At 36.9% G+C, this 19,204-nt stretch overlaps 1 protein-coding gene and 1 non-coding gene across 9 annotated transcripts in view; both read right to left on the reverse strand.

Annotated features, from left to right (window-relative positions):
* RPGR (retinitis pigmentosa GTPase regulator) overlaps positions 1-19,204 on the reverse strand; it is a 58,036-nt gene that overhangs the window by 25,576 nt on the left and 13,256 nt on the right. For 5 of the 8 annotated variants that reach the window (XR_010154782.1, XM_016943902.3, XM_016943904.3 and 2 more), the window contains exons 7-11: positions 14,920-15,078; positions 8,978-9,133; positions 5,591-5,715; positions 3,305-3,490; positions 1,636-1,804 (exon numbers count right to left, since the gene is read on the reverse strand). Coding sequence is in view for 7 of the 8 variants with exons in the window: in XM_016943902.3 (XP_016799391.2) it covers positions 1,636-1,804; positions 3,305-3,490; positions 5,591-5,715; positions 8,978-9,133; positions 14,920-15,078 (795 nt within the window). In the remaining variant the exon portion in view is untranslated. The remainder of the gene's footprint in view (positions 1-1,635; positions 1,805-3,304; positions 3,491-5,590; positions 5,716-8,977; positions 9,134-14,919; positions 15,079-19,204) is intronic. The other 3 variants (XM_054676976.2, XM_054676979.2, XM_054676974.2) reach the window with 1 other exon arrangement.
* Positions 12,431-12,560, reverse strand: LOC112207199 (small nucleolar RNA SNORA31). The gene has a single exon (XR_002941654.1). It is a non-coding gene; the product is annotated as a small nucleolar RNA SNORA31 (small nucleolar RNA).

Raw genomic sequence — 19,204 nt, forward strand, 5'->3', positions numbered from 1 at the left:
TTGTGGGTCAGGTGTAAGAAATCAGCTCATTATCAAGGTCCTAGTTATATATAATATCCCATTCCCATGGCCCACAATTCTTACCTGAGTTCCCAATCCTTTATTACCTCAACCCTTTGCCTAGCTTCCTGATCTCAAAGATACACAAATTATCTGTTCCTAGTCCCTGATTCTTAGTCCCTGATGACAGGTTTATCTTCTTAATTTCAAATCTACTGCTTACTTTCTGATCTCCTGGTCCTGGTTTCTTGTCCTACCCCTATCAAATAGAGAAATATGTTGGCTATTACAAATAAAACTGCTATGAACCTTCAAAAAAAGAAATATGTTTTGAAACTTACAGTAATTTTCAGAAAAGGAATGTCTCCTTCAAAAATTATTTGCCATTGGCTGGGTGTGGTGGCTCATGCCTGTAATCCCAGCACTTTGGGAGGCTGAGGTGGGCGGATCACAAGGTCAGGAGACCGAGACCATCCTGGCTAACATGGTGAAACCACATGTCTACAAAAAAAATACAAAAAATTAGCCGGGCATGGTGGCGGGCACCTGTAGTCCCAGCTACTCAGGAGACTGAGGCAGGAGAATGGCTTGAACCCAGGAGGCGGAGCTTGCAGTGAGCCCAGATTGCGCCACTGCACTCCAGCTTGGGCAACAAAGCAAGAATCCGTCTCAAAAAAAAAATTATTTGCCATTTACTTTAAAAAATATATGTGTCATTGGAACAATAATTTTAAAACACAGGAGAATCCCTAAATTTAATTAAGAGAGAATATTCCCTCTCTAGATGTCCTGCAGTAACATACAGACACTCCTAAGATACACAAATATCTCTAAAGAAACTTACTTAGAATAGGTATAGAATAGTGAAAGAGCTGGGATTACAAATTAAAACATGAAATCTGTATCTAATAGGTAGTGACGTAAAGGTATTAATATTAATCATAACAACATTTACTGAGGTGTTTCTAGAGGTGCTGAGCTCAATGCTAATTATTTTATAGCCTGATCTCACTGAATCCTCATAATCACTTTCTGAAGTTAGTATTATTAAATAAATTTCAAAGACAAGGAAACTGAGGCTTAGAGAGGTTAAGTAACTTTCCCAAAGTCAGCCACACAGCTAGTAAATGTCAAAACTGGCTTCTGACCCCAGTTTAACTCCATATTCCATGCTCTTAACCGCTATGTTATACTGCCTAAATACAGAATTTCATATAGATCCAGAAGACCTGTATTCAAATTCTGACCACTTCGTTTATAAGCTGAGTGACCTTGGGCAAGTCACTTGATCTCTTCAAGCCTTGCTTTTCTCATCTCTAAAATGAGGACTATAACTCCCTTCTAAGTTCAAGTGGTTTCAGGGTTTAAAGGGGATAAAGTTAAGGAATGTACTATAACTGTTATCCACTGCTCTATAAAGATATGCTGCTGTGGTTACATGGCAGTCTTAGGAGCACTGATGGTGCTTTCTATTTGTAAGGATATTCCCGGATTTGAGTTCAAATGAGGGATGTTAGGCTCTAACCAGGGAGAGAACAATTTAAATAACTGGAGAAAACATCTTAAGATAAACATAAAAACAACAGGAATAAAAGGCACATTTAACCTGAGAGCAGACAGAGTAGCAAATGTTACCTGGTTCCTCTGGCTGCATGAGGTCCTGTTCAGATAAGACACTCTCTTGGAGGTTTCTCTCAGAACATCGTGGAAAGACTGAATTGGGGGGAAAACAAGCAGAAAGGCCAAAAGTCCCTTCTATTGGAGGTAGTGTTCTCTTCATTGAAAAACAATCTGGAGACCTCTCCTTTAAAATAAGCAGGTTAAACAATCTATTTCATGATGTTATATATTTAATATTGATATAAACTTTCCTAAAAGTTGCTAAAATATTTAAGAGAAAGTTCAAAGTATGCCAACACTCCACAACATTTACTTCTTAATAATCCCCAAAGGCTCAAAAACATTTTGCTCTGTTGTCTCTGTATCTTAGTTGCTCTAAATTTCAATTTGGAAGCTTTATTTTTCACATGACTGGGGAAAAGTGTGTGTGCATTTTCTCTACACTCCCTAAGAAACAAAAAATTACTTAGGAGATGTAAATTAACAACAACTACAAAACACTGATGGGGTATTTCTCAACTTTTCCATATATGCTTTTTCATAATAAAACACCAGATTTAACCTTTTTACTTCAAAAGAAATATGTTGGCTATTACAAATAAAACTGCTATGAACCTTCAAAAAAACATGTTTCGAAACTTGTAGTAATTTTCAAAAAAGGAATGTCACCTTCAAAAATTATTTGCCATTTACTTTAAAAAACATGTATGTCATTGGGGCCGGGCTTGGTGGCTCACGCCTGTAATCCCAGGAGGTTGGGAGGCCGAGGCTGGTGGATCACTTGAGGTCAGGAGTTCGAGACCAGCCTGGCCAGCATGGTGAAACCCCGTCTCTCCTAAAAATACAAAAAAATTAGCCGGGCATGGTGGTGCACGCCTGTAGTCCCAGCTACTTGGGAGGCTGAGGCAGGAGAATGGCTTGAACCCAGGAGATGGAGGTTGCAGTGAGCCAAGATTGTGCCACTGCACCCCAGCCTGGGCGACAGAGTGAGACTCTGTCTCAAAAAAAAAAAAAACACACATATATATATGCCATTGGAACAATAATTTTAAAACACAGAAGGAAAATCTCTAAATTTAATTGAGAGAATATTTCCTCTCTCTAATTGAAGTCCTTATTCCTTTGTTTTCCCATTTCATTGTTTATAGTATATAAGCTCCCACTGCTCATGAGGCTTAACTGAAAGACAAAAGAATGTAGCATTATATAAGATAATTAAGTTCTACAGATTTCTGAACAACATAACATTGTGCCTATAGTCAACAATACTGTATTGCACACTTAAAAATCTGTTAAGGGGGTATATTTGTTGTATTTTTACTACCATAATAAAAAAAAAGCATATAACAAAGTGAAAGTCCACATGCAGTTGAAAAAACAATTCAGCATTCAATGTGAGGTGATAAAATAGGACTATAAAAGGATGCTTTTATAGCACCATTGTCTATATGCAAAAGTTTTCTATAATTTAAATTTTCTAACTTGTGTCTTTAAAAAAAGCATTAAGTTTTTCTGAATTTTTCTGAATTAACTCTAAAAGTTTGTTAGCACTCAACTCTAATAATTTTATGTAGCAAATTTATCTGAGAAGACCCTTTGATTTAAAAAGAAAACAGATTTTTTTCTTCTAGTTTTCTTTGCAGTGCTAGATAATACTATTATACAGAATAGGCCACAATTGTACCCTCTCTCTTCGCCGCATACGTGCTGATAGAGTCCTCTGCAGTACATTTCCTGAGGTTAAACTGCTATACGGCAGAAAAGTCGCCACAGATAAGCAAGTATCATTTATTTCATCGAATTCAATTTCTTTTGCCACACCACGATGAGGAGCAGCAAAAATTACCATGTGACATCCACCACAAGCAACCTGCAGCATAAATCCACAGAAAAACTCATCAACATTGGCTTCAAACACAAATGAGTTTTTAACAGTTATCAGCTGTAAGACATTTATTTAGTGGTAGGCTTCCTAGACAGACTTGGTGAATCTCTCTGTCTATACGTATGTGTGTGCACAATGAGAATGTGTACACAATATGTATACAATAGGTACACAATTACCATACATATTCTTTAAACATTGTGATTGAAAATTAGAACAAGTTTAATCCACCATTTTACTTTCAATTTCAAATAATATAGAGAAAAAAATACTTGGCAAATTACATTTCTCCTTACAGTTAGAAAATGTTGTATTTTAATCTGGGAAGAACATTAAAAATGTGAAAAATTACTCAGAGAAGTTCTACTAGAAGATTTTTTTTACAGTATAAATCAGTCTCTTGAGCTAATTATGTCTCTAAGCCTTCTTTATATGAACATTTTCTAAGTTTAATGCTTAAAAGTCCTTAGAGGAAAATAAATGCAAGTATGCGTGATTACTTGGGTGATGACAGAACAATAAAAAATGAAATCAGCATTCAAAGAATTTTGAGAAATAAATCATTTTCAAGAAAATGCTTTAAAAAAACCCATAGTGCAGTATTTTCCGTACATAGGTTCTAGATACTTTATAATGTTCTATTTTTCCTTCATAATACTTTAAAATTTTTAATTTATATATATTTTTGTATATCCCTTTTAAAAATTATAAGACTGTAATGAATAAGTCCTCAATGAATGAGGTCCTGGTTATTTCGTTCATCACTGTATACAATACTTTGTATTTCTTTTTTTTCTTTTTTTTTGAGATGGAGTTTTACTCTTCTCGCCCAGGCTGGAGTGCAATGGCACAATCTCGGCTCACTGCAACCTCTGCCTCCCGGATTCAAGCAATTATTTTGCCTCAGGATCCCAAGAAGCTGGGATTACAGGCACCTGCCACCACGCCCAGCTAATTTTTGTATTTTTAGTAGAGATGGGGTTTCACCATGTTAGCCAGGCTGGTCTTGAACTCCTGACCTCAGTTGATCTGCACGCCTCGGCCTCCCAAAGTGCTAGGATTACAGGCGTGAGCCACCGCGCCCGACCAGTACTTTGTATTTCTTATACTTAGCACACTATCTTACCCATAGTAGGCTTTCATTAAATGACTGTCAAATCAATAAATCAAAGTGTTCCATATTATGAGACACTGAGTCTTTGGAGGACAAATTTCAGTATTATCATCAAGTAAACAGAATTTTCAAAAGTCTAAACTTAACTGGCAAAAATATTAAGAAACAATACAGGTATGATGCATGGTGGTGACGTGACACTGAAATAATACATCCTTAACCTAAGAAAATTTAGCCAAAAAATTGTATCTTCAAAACTCTTTATTTTTTATTTTTTTTGAGACAGAGTCTCACTGTCACCTGGGCTGGAGTGCAGTGACACGACCTCAGCTCACTGCAACCTCCACCTTCTGGGTTCAAGCAATTCTCGTGCCTCAGCCTCCCGAGTAGTTGGGATTACAGGCGTGTGCCATCATACCTGGCTAATTTTTGTATTTTCATTAGTGACAGGGTTTCACCATGTTGGCCAGGCTGTTCTTAAACTCCCGATCTCAGGTGATCTGCCCGCCTTGGCCTCCCAAAGTGCTGGGATTACAGGAGTGAGCCACCGTGCCCTGCCAAAACTCTTTGTTTATTATCAGACTTTCTGTTGTGCAGGATTTGAGAGTCTAACATTTAATTCAGCAAATATTTATTAAAGACTACTGTGAGCAAGGTACTCTGCTGGGTGCTACACAAGATACAAAGCCTGCGGGCATGGCACAGTCCCAGCTTTCAACAGATATATGAGAACGAAGCAGAAGAGACAAGATTTCAGCAAAAAGGAAGATGCTAAAGGAGTAAAATTAGGAGCAACACATTTTCTGAATGGCATAATGTCTGACATTTGGCTTTTAGGAAACAAGTATATTTATTAGATATATATATGATACTCTTCCATACAAACATAAAATTACTTATTTTCTATGAAATACTGAAAGACTCAAATACAGTAATATGAAAATATAAACAGGGAAATGTGATGCCCTTACCAATTTAACTATAAACCTCAAAAAATTAGAGCACAAAGTAGGAATGAAGTGATTGGTAAAATTCTCCAGTCCAAGCCCTAATTTTCCGTGGCGACCATCTCCAAAAGTATACATAAGGCCGATATCTAAAATGCAAAAATAATGAAGAGAATTATAAAAGTGTTACTTGTATGGATCTATTTGTAAACAGATAAACATGTTAACTCATACTGCAATTATAATTATCCCCCTCAAATTCTGCATTGAATTTACTCTATTGATCTTTCCACACTCTCTATGGTCTCTGTGGTCCTGCATGTAACATCAGGCAATAAATATTCTGAGAATAAATCAATTAACCTTGGTGGTTTGTGAAGTTGATGACCTGTCACGCAAGGCAGTGTGTGGAGCAGCAGCAATACAGAATGAGAATTTGAGATACACATCATATATTCCAAGGGAAGGAGAAGGAGATGCTTGTATTCTGACCCCTACATCCCAACACAGTCTATTTTCCTTTTCCCCGAGGTCATTGATAGATCAGAGTTTCTCAACCTTGGCATTATTGACATTTGGGGCCAGATAATTCATGGTCGTGTGGGTCTGTCCTGTGCACTGTAGGATGTTCAGCAGCATCCTTGGCCTCCACCCACTAAATGCCAGTAGGACAACTCCATTCTGCAGTCATGACCATTAAAAAATGTCTCCAAACGTTGTCATGTGACTTGGGGAGTGGGGGATGCACAAAATCTCTACTACTGGCTTAGCTTAACTAATCTGGCTCCTGGGCTGTGGAATACTGTTGAAGTAAATGCCATAAGCCAAAAATGCTAACTAATTCCTATACCAAAACCTGGGTCCCCTCTGAAACTGGGCCCACAATGATGATGAGTAATCTTGTCACTTCTCGCCAGTTAGTCCTTTTGCTTACTGCCATAGCAGCTATTACGAACCTTCACACTCCTTTCTTCAAGCCGCTCCATCTCAACTGGGGTAAGTGCCAGGGAAGCAGAAGTAAGGGGTGTTGATATGGTTCAAAGGAGGGGAATTTTCCTCTAGTTTGGGGATTAGGGAAGGCTTTCAAAGGGAAACCTAAAGGATGAGTAGGGCTTAGCTGCATGAAGAAGGGAGCAAAGAATCTTCCAGGCAGAGTCAGCAGTACATAGAAAGCCTCTGAATCAAGAGCAAACGTGGCTCGGGCAAGAAGCTGAAAGGCAACTAATACCCCTGAAGCACTAAGGGGAGAGTGGTAGGAGATGAGTCTGAAGAGGTGAAAAGGGACTACACAGAGTGTCCTATTAGTTCAGATGAAGGATTTTTGAAGTTTTATCTTAAGGACATTTAGAAGGAAAATGAATGGTTTTAAGCTGGGAAACAACTGGGTCACCTTTGGGGACTCCTGGTTTAAGATGGCAAAGTGACTGCATACTAAGCAAATCCAAGAGAATTAACTGAAAAATCATTAGAAAGAATAATATAATTCAGTAAGGTGGCAAGTATAAAAATCGATTTACAAAAATAAGTAGATTCCCTGTAAATATGTAAGTTAGTGCTATTCAGTGTTTGGACTCTTTAGACTACTTTTTTTTTTTTTTTTTTTGAGATGGAGTCTCGCTCTGTCACCCAGGCTGGAGTGCAGTGGTGTGATCTCAGCTCACTGCAACCTCTGCCTCCCGGGTTCAAGTGATCCTCCTGCCTCAGCCTCCTCAATAGCTGATATTACAGGCACGCGCTGCCACGCTGGCTAATTTTTGAATATAGTAGAGATGGGGTTTCACCATGTTGACCAAGCTGTAGACTCTTACAATTCTTACTATTAAGTATTTATGTCCTTCTTTTATATCTACTCCTTATCACCTTTATCCCTTCTTCCTCCTTCTTTTCAACCTGATTTCTTTACCCAAATGTTTTTTAAGGTTTGCCTTTTAAATTTGATTGTCTTTTGCCTGAAAATATAAACCCCGATCCAAGCTGCCTGATGGCACTTTCAACCTCAGAGAGCTTTTAAAAATATGAGCCACTGGCTATAATGGGGAACTGGCAAGAGCTTGCAGATAACCCACTACATACTTCTCTTTAGTCCTGGAGGAAAAAAAAAAAAAAAATTCTACACCACTTGCCCTCTAGGGACGATTGATGAACAAAAAGGCAAACAAAATTAATGTTCAATTATTTGTGCTATAACTCTTTTTATCAGGAGTAAAGGTACTATGAAAATTTAACTAAATAATCGAATTGTATGTTAGATGACAGATTAAAAACAGTAAGTATCTACTATCAGTGGAAGATTAGAGTTGATGAAAAATGACAGTAAGGACAGATAAAATGACATTAGGAGCCTATAGCTAAGGGATACACAACAACTCTTAGTGGATGATGAATGAATAATACTTTTCATATTCTATATAATGCTATTTCATGATACGTTCTCAAGAACACTGATACTTGATCATGGGCAGGTCATCTTCTCTGAAAGCTTCTTTGGGGAAGAAGAAACAGTGTATCTTGCATTTGCTGATTCCTAGTTTCCCTAGCCAGATACCATTAGATGAGCAGTAGTTTTTTCAGGAGCTTTTTCATAGCAGTAGCTTTTTCAGAAAGAAGGAAAAAAAGTAGAAATACTAGTACATGGATTACGTCAATACACTAGATGATTTCTGACTTTCCAATGCTTCACTTCATATTTAGACAGAAATAGTGAAATTATATACCCTTTTGTCACAAAGCATTGAAAACTGTGGACTATATCAATTACCTACATATATGTGACTGAATCATTTAGGGGAGAATCTTTACTGAGTCCTACATTATTAGCAGCACATAGTTTTGAGGCTGAGAAGTGGGCTCAAAGGAACATTTCCCTGCATGAAGGAGATACCACAGAGTGGAAGAAGGTATCCACTTAGTGGTCTCTGAGGGTCCCTTCTCTCTAACACGTGGAAAGAGAAGGAAAGGAGTCATTCCTGAAAATGCCTCCAGGTGGCAAAAACATAACAACTGACTCGGCCTGAATGCAGCTCTGTCAGACTGAATAGGAAGAATGTTTTAAAATAAGTTTTTGCTTGTGGGATTTTTCCTTTTGGCCTGAGTAGAATTAAGAGCCTTCAAAATGATATAATTTCAAAAAGATTCCTGTTTTCTAACAAAGAATAATACTATGGTCTAACTTCTGACATCATCGGCCTATTGTGAGGTTCTAAATCTTTGGATCATTTACATTTATTCTAAATTGAATTAAAATAATAAAAAGTTCACAACTTTATACTTTGGAATAGTAAACATGGAATTCCATTTTTCTCAGCCATTAATTCCTTTACTTAAGTTAGATACATTCATTTCACATATAATTTATTTTGTAATAAAATATACCCAGTTCTATAAATATATAACAGAAATTCTAATCCATACCTGTTATCAAAGCTGTGTGATTTTCTCCACAAGAAATATAACTTATTGTTTGATCCCTAATATTCTCAATGACTTTGGGTTCTGAAGTTTCAAAAAGAAAAGTGCCAAGACCCAGCTGACCAAATTGTCCCAGCCCAAAGGTATACACAGCATTCTCTGAAAGGAAAGGGGCAAATACAAGACAAGGATTATGGAAGCAGACACTGTTACCATCATATCTGGAAAAACTGTGACGTTCAACCTTTTATAGTGAAGGTTAAGTGCCTCTGGGGAAAAAAAAAACATTTAAGAATACTTAATATTGAAGTATAAATCTTTCAATGATGAAGGAAGAGAAAAATGAAAAGGTACATCATTATAAAAATTATGACATGGGTATGATTTTATCTTTTATACATAACCATAGTTAGGTAAGTAACAGGTATGATACAAGGCACATAAGTCAGGGAACTACCTGAAATGTCCCCATAATTACATCAGCTCAAAAAGTACCAACTGTTGGCCGGTTGCAACGGCTCACACCTGTAATCCCAGCACTTTGGGAGGACGAGGCGGGTGGACTGGTTGAGGCCAGGTTTGAGACTGGCCTGGCCAACATGGTGAAACCCCATCTCTACTAAAATTACAAAAATTAGTTGAGCATGATGGCATGCATCTGTAATTCCAGCTACATAGGGAGGCTGAGGCACAAGAATCGCTTGAACCCAGGTGGCAGAGGTTGCAGTGGGCCAAGATTGCACCACTGCACTCCAGCCTGGGTGACAGAGCGACACTCCATCTCAAAAAATAAAAAAGAACCAACTGTCATTAAGCTAACTCACTACGTCAAATAAAAAAGTGAATAGCGTCTCCTACAGAAAAACTTCTTCCTTTTAAAAGCAGTTTATGCATCACCTAAGGTCAGGAGTTGGAGAAGAGTCTGGCCAACGTGGTGAAACCCTGTCTCTACTAAAAATACAAAAATTAGCCAGGCATGGTGGCGTACACCTGTAATCCCAGCTACTAGGGAGGCTGAGGCAGGAGAATCGCTTGAACCCAGGAGGTGGAGGTTGCAGTGAGCCAAGATCACGCCACTGCACTCCAGCCTGGGCAACAGAGCAAGACTCCATCTCAAAAATAAAATAAAATAAAATAAAATAAAAGTAGTTTAATAATCTATCTTATAAAACCCAATTTCAGAGAATTGTCTTGAGAATTAAAACTGATAGGGCATATGCTAGATTTATTCACAAGTAAAGCTTCTTCACTAGGAAATGCAACTATAATAGGAGGGGAAAAGCTTTTCTTTATATTGATATTTTGAAGTGATTCCAAAGGACTTCCAGTAACTCAGTAAATACTACGTCATATGTTTTCTAGAAATGAAAAAGTACAAAAACAGGATACATGAGTGGTGATGAAAGGGTCCTTTTAGAGACATCATGCTCCTGGCTGCTGCATTAGGAAGCACAGTGTCGATTACATTAGTCACTTCTCCTTAGTACACTGAGTTTAGTACTTTGAGTTTAGTACATTGAGTTTCTCCTATTACAGCAGGAAGGGCAAGAGCTTGTTATTCAGGCCAGAACCCAAACATTCATTATTACTAGCTGTGGCAAGCAGGTGAGTTACTTAGATTCTCTGATGTTATAATCCCTATCTAACAGAGGTGCTGACAGGATTAAAAGAGAAAACATTCAGGCAGATTTGAAAACATAATATGACATACTGTTGTAAAGAACATTTTTCTAAAAAGTATCTAATCAACTCATTCTATCAATGGGGGTTACAAATGAAAACATAACTGTCTATTGTCATGTGGTTTTACAATTTTTTCTAATAAAAATGTTTGCTTCATAAATAAGACATATAGATATTACTCCTTTAAGAAAATATGCTGTATCAAAGATATGAAGCCATATTGAGGCAATGGCAAAACAGATCTTTATTTTAATATTAAAAAACCATCTTAGTTTAATTAATAATCACATGGCATATTTCCAGTTCTAAATGTTCAGCTTAACAGTAGAATATTGGGTAAATTAAAGCAATTATCTATCTCTAGCTGACCAACAATTACTCTACATTTCTTAGGCTGTCTGATTTTAATTAGCCTGTGAAATGAGGCTGTTTAGGCAGTCTGAATCATGTTACAGAAGTTTTGTTCAGTATCCTGGTAGGTTCCCATTCAGGTGCTTGGATATTAGTGATGACAGCAGTTTCTATTTTATAAAAATGATTGAAGGCGCTCTTATTTAAGGACATTATATTTAACAACCAATAGAATTTTTGGCCATATCACCTTTGTGACATTTAACAACATAATTTAATGTTAATAAATAATATTACATTGGGAAAATAGATTTGATCAGTTAGCTTCAGATTAATATTACTGTAATTTCACAGAATATATTTGATTTCAGAACTAATAATTTGTTAACCTGTAGAAAACTTAAGTTTATCCAAACATAATCTGAGAAGTTAAGATAAATTCTCATTTGCCTCAGGACCCAGACTTCATTGTGAACCCCATCTCACAACTGGCCTTTCTTGTGTGTTGGTAACTGCTGTGGACGATTTACAAAACTACAAATATCACTCTGCCTCACTTAGTGTGTCCCAAGTTCCAGCCTCAGACTTTTTCCACAGTGGTCCATGGTTTCCCTGATCCCAAGGAGAAACTATAATCACCCTATCACTACAACCAGTTTTATTTTCTAATCTATCACGGTCATGTGCAAATATTATGTTTTAAATAAATTCATCAGAAATGAACTAAATTGTTTTTAGAATAGTTTAATGAATGATCCTCTAATAGATTTTTAAGATAAGAGTTATAGACTTTTGAAAAACAAGGCTGGGAAGGTCCTTCACAGAAACACCTAATCCAAGTGCTTTTCTTTAGTGAAAGAAATTGGAACAGGTGATTAGCTATTCTTTCCCTAAGGTCTTATAAAATATTCCATAACTCTCTTAGCAATCCAGTTTAGTATTTAGTCACACTGATGATCAATATACTCTTCAGGTCCATTTCTTCATCAGCTAGGACTAAATATTTTTAAAATTCTGCCTATACTGTGTTCCAGAACCAGGTTCCTCACCAGGGCTGGCTCATAATAAAGCTCTCACAGGTCCATGGAGAAATGTGAAAAACAGGCAAAGTAGTGAAATTTTCATACATATACATTTATACAGTTTAAGGAGGTGTCCTTTATTATATACAATTAAGAGTTTTTTATTTTGAAAATGTTCCTTATTTTATGATATGATAGTGCAGTCATGTTTTTCAATGCCCATATTTAAGCAAATGTGAATCAGAAGCTGACAACCATCTATTGGTTCTCATAATTTTTTAAACTCAAATTTTAGATTATTCTCTGGATTGTAACACAAGCTCTTCACTGTTTACAAAGTTATTTATGAACTGTAAAAATTATCTCTCCATGTTTTTTTCCCTGTATTACCAAGTTTTTCTCCTGTATTCCCCCATTCAATGTTGGCTGCCACAATCAGACAGGAAATGCAAGGACACTTCTTTCTTGCATCTGTAGTGGAAATCTTAGTGGCAAAAAATAACTGTTCCAGGTCTGTCAAATAGATGCATCTCATAATTTAAAAAACTTTACTGGTGTGTGAGATCCGTAAGCTTGCAAAAATCTGGAGAGAGCAATCAATTTCTGGAAACATTATACTTAAGCTCAGAACAAAGTCCACAGAAAGTTAAATGTCTTTAAAACCACACGAAAATATCATCCTTAAGTGCATTTATTTTAAATTAAGAATTTAAAATTAAGAATTGAGCTTTCATTAAAAGTATCATAGATTATCTTGTTGCTCTTTATAGAAAAATGTTTTATAATGAATGGTTAAAGACACTATTATTATACAATCAACATTTGTATCTGTTAAAATAACCCTGAATGACCTATTAATTCTTTCTATAGTCTTTGTATAAACTAGAGAAAATATATAACACATAAAGTTGCATTTCTGCCTATAGAATGAATTTTCAGATAATGTGTAAAAATTAATTTCAAAGTTTAATTTTTAGAATATTTTCGAAATTATATAAAATTCACTTTTTCAGCAGGAATTCAAAAAAATCTTAAACCTCAGAATTATTTCCAAATTTAGAGTATAAGTTTTGAAAAAAAATTATTTCTAACTTAGAAAAGATTCCATCTAGAAACTAAAGCTTAATAACCACGACTGGGGCTAGAACAGGAAGCTGAGGAAAAGTAACATCAGAGAAAAAAACATAAAGATAAAATATTATTCACTTACCTGGCAACATTAGGCATATCATCTTAGAATTGGATATTATTCAAAATTTGTCTACAACATTTCTAACTTTGGGCTACTAAAGATTAAGTGGTGACTTCACAAACTGTTAATTTTTTTGTGCAAAAAATATAATAATAATTCACTACCTAATTGTATTATGTACATTACTCATCTAAAATAAATCTAATGTTGAAAAAATTTGGAAGCATCAATTTAGTAAACATATTAGCAAGTAGTGAGTATATTTCAATACAGTGATCAGAATCCTGAGAAATGACATGTCATAACAAATATGAAATTCAGATCCCAAAAGTAACATTAAGGTCCTGACTTTCTTTTATTATCTGTAATTTAAAACCATACCACTTTTTAATGAATTACTATAACAGAACATACAACTACAAAGAAATCCCCAAGCTATACATTGTAAATATCACAAAGAAAAGAATTATCAATGACATATAGAAAACAGCTTGAACAAAAAGCTTCTCCAAAAGAAGGCATTTCAGGAAAAATGTCAATTTTAGATAAATATAGAAAACATATACATGAGAAAAATTGTTTGTCCCTGAAAATGAGCTAAAAATAATGTAATATGTTGCCATTAAAAATGTTAAGGTCAGGCCAGGTGTGGTGGCTCACGCCTGTAATCCCAGCACTTTGGGAGGCCGAGGCTGGTGAATCACCTGAGGTCAGGAGTTTGAGACCAGCCTTGCCAACATGGCGAAACCCCATCACTACTAAAAATACAAAAATTAGCTGGGCATGGTAGTGGGCACCTGTAATCCCAGCTACTCGGGAGGCTGAGGCAGGAGAATCGCTTGAACTCAGGAGGCAGAGGCTGCAGTGAGCCAAGATCAGGCCATTGCACTTCAGCCTACATGACAAGAGCGAAACTCCGTCTCAAAAAAAAAAAAAGTTAAGGTCATGAAAATGTAAATTATGTTAGCAGAAACAATTCAACAAGATTCATTTTTTTTCTACTTAAAAAAAATATTCCATAGACCAGAAATGTATATTAAGTACAGGAATAAAGGGTGAGAATCTTTTGTTTGTTTGTTTTTCTTTTTGTTTTGAGACGAGGTCTTGCTCTGTTGCCCAGGCTTGAGTGCAGTGGGACAATCACAGCTCACCTCAACCTCAACCTCCCCTGGCTCAGGTGATCCTCCCACCTCAGCCTCCTGAATACCTGAGACCACACCTGGCTAATATTAGTAAAGATGGGGTTTCGTCATGTTGCTCAGGCTGGTCTCGAACTCCTGGGCTCAAGAGATCTCCTGGCCTCCCAAAATGCTAGGATTACAGGTGTCAGCCATTGCGCCAGGCCCAAAAAGTGAGAATCTTAATGGAAAGAGATGCAAGGGCCACCTGACACGAGGTATCTAAGAGTCAAACTCATAGAGGCTAATAATAGAATGGTGGTTGCCAGGAATTGAGGGGAGGCCGGAAAGACGAGTTGCCGTACAGTGGGCGTGAAGTTTCAGTTACTCAAGATAAGTTTCAGAGATCTGCTGTACAATGGTTGTGCCTATACATAAAAATACTGTATTATACACTTAAAAATCTATTAAGAAGGTAGTTCTCATAGTATTCTTACCACAATAAAAAAAAAGAACATTAAAAAAATTTCATTAGCCACCACAGAACGCAGGGAACAGAACAGTGGACTCCACACATACCCGTGAGAACCACAGTATGCTCTCCACCACAGGCTACTTGGATCACCTTCTCGGGAATTTCAGACACCAGCTGGGGTGTTCTGTGATTGCCCAGGAGCTGATTGGGAAGACCTAACTTCCCATTCTCAGGTTCTCCAAACACATATAGCTCACCATCTGCTATTGAAGGAAAAGTATAGTGATTAGTGATGACATACATATGAACAAAAAGCTGGTCTTACCGTCAAAAAAAAGTTTTGACAAGGATAAATTAATACATTTGAGCTTTCTTGAGATATTTTTACTGTATGATAAAGAAATAAAGCTAGATTTTCTTTTCCCCTTGATTATTTTAATCCAATAATTTTCATGAAAAATTCATGACTACCACTACTAATAAACAACTAGAAAATTACTTTAGTGCTTTCACAAAAGTGAAGAATATCTTGTGTCTTTTACTTACTTAAAGCTCCCATAAAAACATGAATTTTGTCTTGCTCCCTATGGTATCCCCAAAACCTAGCAGTGTCTAGAACAAGCACTTAATATTTGTGGAATAAATGAATGAATAATTGCTTTATATGAAACTGGTTTTAGAAAACTCACTTATGTGTGCAGTAAATATGTTAAGTAAATCTTAAGATAGCAGACTTTACCCATTTAGATGGCACTTCCTCCAAAGACTCTTACCAAGGAGTTCCTGACACTTAATCACTGCCCTGTCCATACTAACGCTATTAATTTGCTTCTTTATTACATTTATCACACTGTATTATGACTGTGAACTTCTTGAAAGCAAGAACTTTCTTATTCATTTCTATGCAATTAACTGAGTTCTATAAAATAGAATTTAAAAACCTTGTGTAAGTATATGATCCAATCTGAAGAATGACATGGAACATATCACCATTGGTATAAGCAAAGAGACAACAGAGCAGATCTGCTTGCTTATTCTTTGCAAGTCTCTGAGAGAACCATGATTGATCCTTGCCAACCCCTGAGAAGGTGGCCCCTGGAGTGTTCTTTATGTGAATGATTAATGATTTTGTTATATATACCAGAGCAATGAACTATGCCAGATTAGGTTTGTCAGGGCTGCTTGCACAAACATCAACATTGATGATGTGCACCTGGCTTCATTATTGAGGGTCCTGAGTTTCAGCTGCTGTGGCCAGTTGCTAGCAGGAGGTGCCTAAATGACCAGCACCCTAAATCCCCTAGAAGCAACAGAATGGGCTTCCCTGGGCAGAGACATTCCACACATGTCCCTGTAGTTCACTGCTAAGAAAACATGCCCTGTGTGGTTTCCTAAGAGAAAGTACTAGGAAGCCCAAGCTTGACTTCTCTGGACTCCACTGCAGATGCTTATCTTTTTCCCACTTTTTCTTTTTGCTTTGTATCCTTTGCTGTAATAAATCTTATTCATAAGTATAATCTGCTATTGAAGACTGTGAGTCCTTCTAGAAAATCACAGAACTTCGGGAAGGTGTGGGACAGCCAATGCACAAGATATGCACCACTTAGAACTTGCTCAAATACCGTAAACACAGCTATATTGATTTTCTGAATTGATCTGCACAGAAAATGAAGTTTTATGGACCACAGTTTTCTATGAAGTATTTAGCAAACACTGGCACAAAAGTGGTGCCCAGTAAGTTAGCACCCTTCCGTTTTCCCATGCTTGTTGCCTCCCATAGGAAACTGGTTCCTAAGTCCTGATGAGTCTCTCTCCATTTCTGTCTATAGATTCCTGATTCCCTTTACACCTTAACATGAATTTTCACCTGGATCAAGTTTTCCAAATGTCTTTCCTACCTCTAGTCTAACATACCCACACAATATCAGATGCATCTTCCAAAAACAAGGCTCTAATTATGACACTTCCAAATAAAAAAAAAATACATGTATCAAGTATAAACTGCAGACTGTTACAAGAGACCTTCCATATTAGGTTCCCGGACTACTAACCAGTCATATTTCTATCTACTCCCCAACCTGGTGACTCTCTTTTGAGTCACATCCTCCCTTGGGAATTTGATGACAGCTCTATAAAAAAAGTACACATCCCAGCAGGGTGTGATGGCTCATGCCTGTAATCCCAGCAGTTTGGGAGGCCGAGGCTGGTGGATGGCTTGAGTCTAGGAGTTTGAAACCAGTCTGGGCAACATGGTGAAACCCAGTCTCTACAAAGAATACAAAAATTAGCCGGGTGTGGTGGCACGCATCTTTGTCCTAGCTACTCGGAGGAATGAGGTGGGAGGATCACTTGAGCCCGGAAGGTCTAGGCTACAGTGAGCCGTGATTATGCCACTGCACTCCAGCCTGGGCAACAGAGTGAGACCTGGCTCAAAAAAAAAAAAAAATGCACCTACCAAATTTAGCATATCATTTCAGGGGTTCACATTCCTTTAGGATCCATGATCCCTAACCTCTAAACAAACAACCTCTAAACAAACTCAACTATGCAATAATCTCCAAATACATGATTTACTTTTCTGTCTCTATCTCTGCACATGTTTTTGTCTCTGCCTGGATTGTTCTTCCCTCATCTCTGTCTCTCTCAGAGTTGTTTCCATCTTTCATGGTTAATCTCAAATACCACCCTTTCTCTGAAATATGTCCTGACGCCCCTAACAAGAAATAATATTTTTTCTTTCTTGATCTCACGTAAGACTCTGCTATCAAATGTCTTACGTTACCAATCATGGTCTGCTGTATATTGCAGTTATTGGTCTAGCACAGTAGCAAAAAGTATGTGCTACAGAGTCAGACTGCCTTGTTTGCATGTGGATTCTGCCACTTACTGAGTCATACTGAGCAAGTTGTTCAATCACTGGGCCTGTAACATGGGGATAAAAGTGCCTATGTGATAGGGTTGTTTCATAGGAATAACCGAATTAATGCATTCAAAGGCACATAGAACACATAATCAGTGCCTGGTCATTATTAGTTGCTACCACATCCTCCTCTTCCTCTTGTATATGGAGAGAAACTGCATGTCAGTAGAAATTGTTCAGGCTTTTAGAACTGGAAAACTGGAGTTCGAATTCTGATTCTGCAACTCAATCGCAGCATCACCTTGAATAAAACTGTGTTCTAAACCTGCCTGCATATATGGAATCTCAGATACCACCACCTCTCTCCCAGAGTGGTTGGGAGATTAAATGAAATATATTCATACTTGAAAATGCTTTGTACATGGAAAAACTATACATCCTATAGTTTGACTGTAAACTCCAGAAGGGCAGGTACTACATTTTAATCAACTTGGTATTGTAAGAAATATCATTTAAAATGACTTTTACATAGTAAGTTGATGAAGTTTCTCACAGTGTCGACTTTTTAAAGTAAAATGTTTTACCTATAAAGCAGGGGTGTCCAATCTTTTGGCTTCCCTGGGCCACATTGGAAGAATTGTCTTTGGTCACACATAAAATACACTAATACTAATAATAGCTGATGAGCTAAAAAAAGAAAAGGTCTGTGCATAAATCTCATGTTTTAAGAAGGGTTACAATTTGTGATGGGCGGCATTCTAAGCCATCCTAGGCTGCGGGTTGGACGAGCTTGCTATAAAGGGTTAGAAAAGATATTTCCTGTAGCTATCAGTAGGACCTTCCTTAAAGGGGAAGGTGAGTGCTTTTAATCCATATAAAATGTTTTATTTAATTCCAAGGTCTTTTTCTTATTTATATATAAAAAATAAAATAACATTTATCACGAAGAATAAATAGGTCATTTCATATCAATTATATCTACTTCACTTAGGCCTATTAATTTTTATAAAATCTGGATTCCTCAAACTCTCTACCTGGCTCTGACAGCTACCTTCCCCAGGATTCTGATCTTAAGCACACTGCCAAGTCTCCATTCTCCAGTATCTGAAGATTGCTCCACAAATTCCTGCCCCCAGTTCCCATGACCCCAACTCATTTACTTATATCCCCTATTGTACTACACCTAATTCAGTGAATCACTGGTTGAAATGCTCAGACCCAACCATTAACATATCAGATGAAAAGACACAGCAATCAGGGATAATACCTGAAAACTCCATAGATTTTATTTATCTATAAGATCTAAAAATTGAATATTTTATATAATTTATAATATGAACTTGAATTGAGAACATGAATTTAAAACGCGAACATGAGCATTTAAACATACTAGTAGGTGAAAAATCTGTAGGAAGTCTTAAACATAACTATCTTAGTAATATGTTCTGTATTTTTATTAGGAAATAAACTATTCTGTTTGGAGGTTCCTCAAAAAAACTAAAAACAGAGTTACCATATGATCCAGCAAT

The sequence above is a fragment of the Pan troglodytes genome, chromosome X, assembly GCF_028858775.2.
Source record: "Pan troglodytes isolate AG18354 chromosome X, NHGRI_mPanTro3-v2.0_pri, whole genome shotgun sequence".
NCBI lineage: Eukaryota > Metazoa > Chordata > Mammalia > Primates > Hominidae > Pan > Pan troglodytes.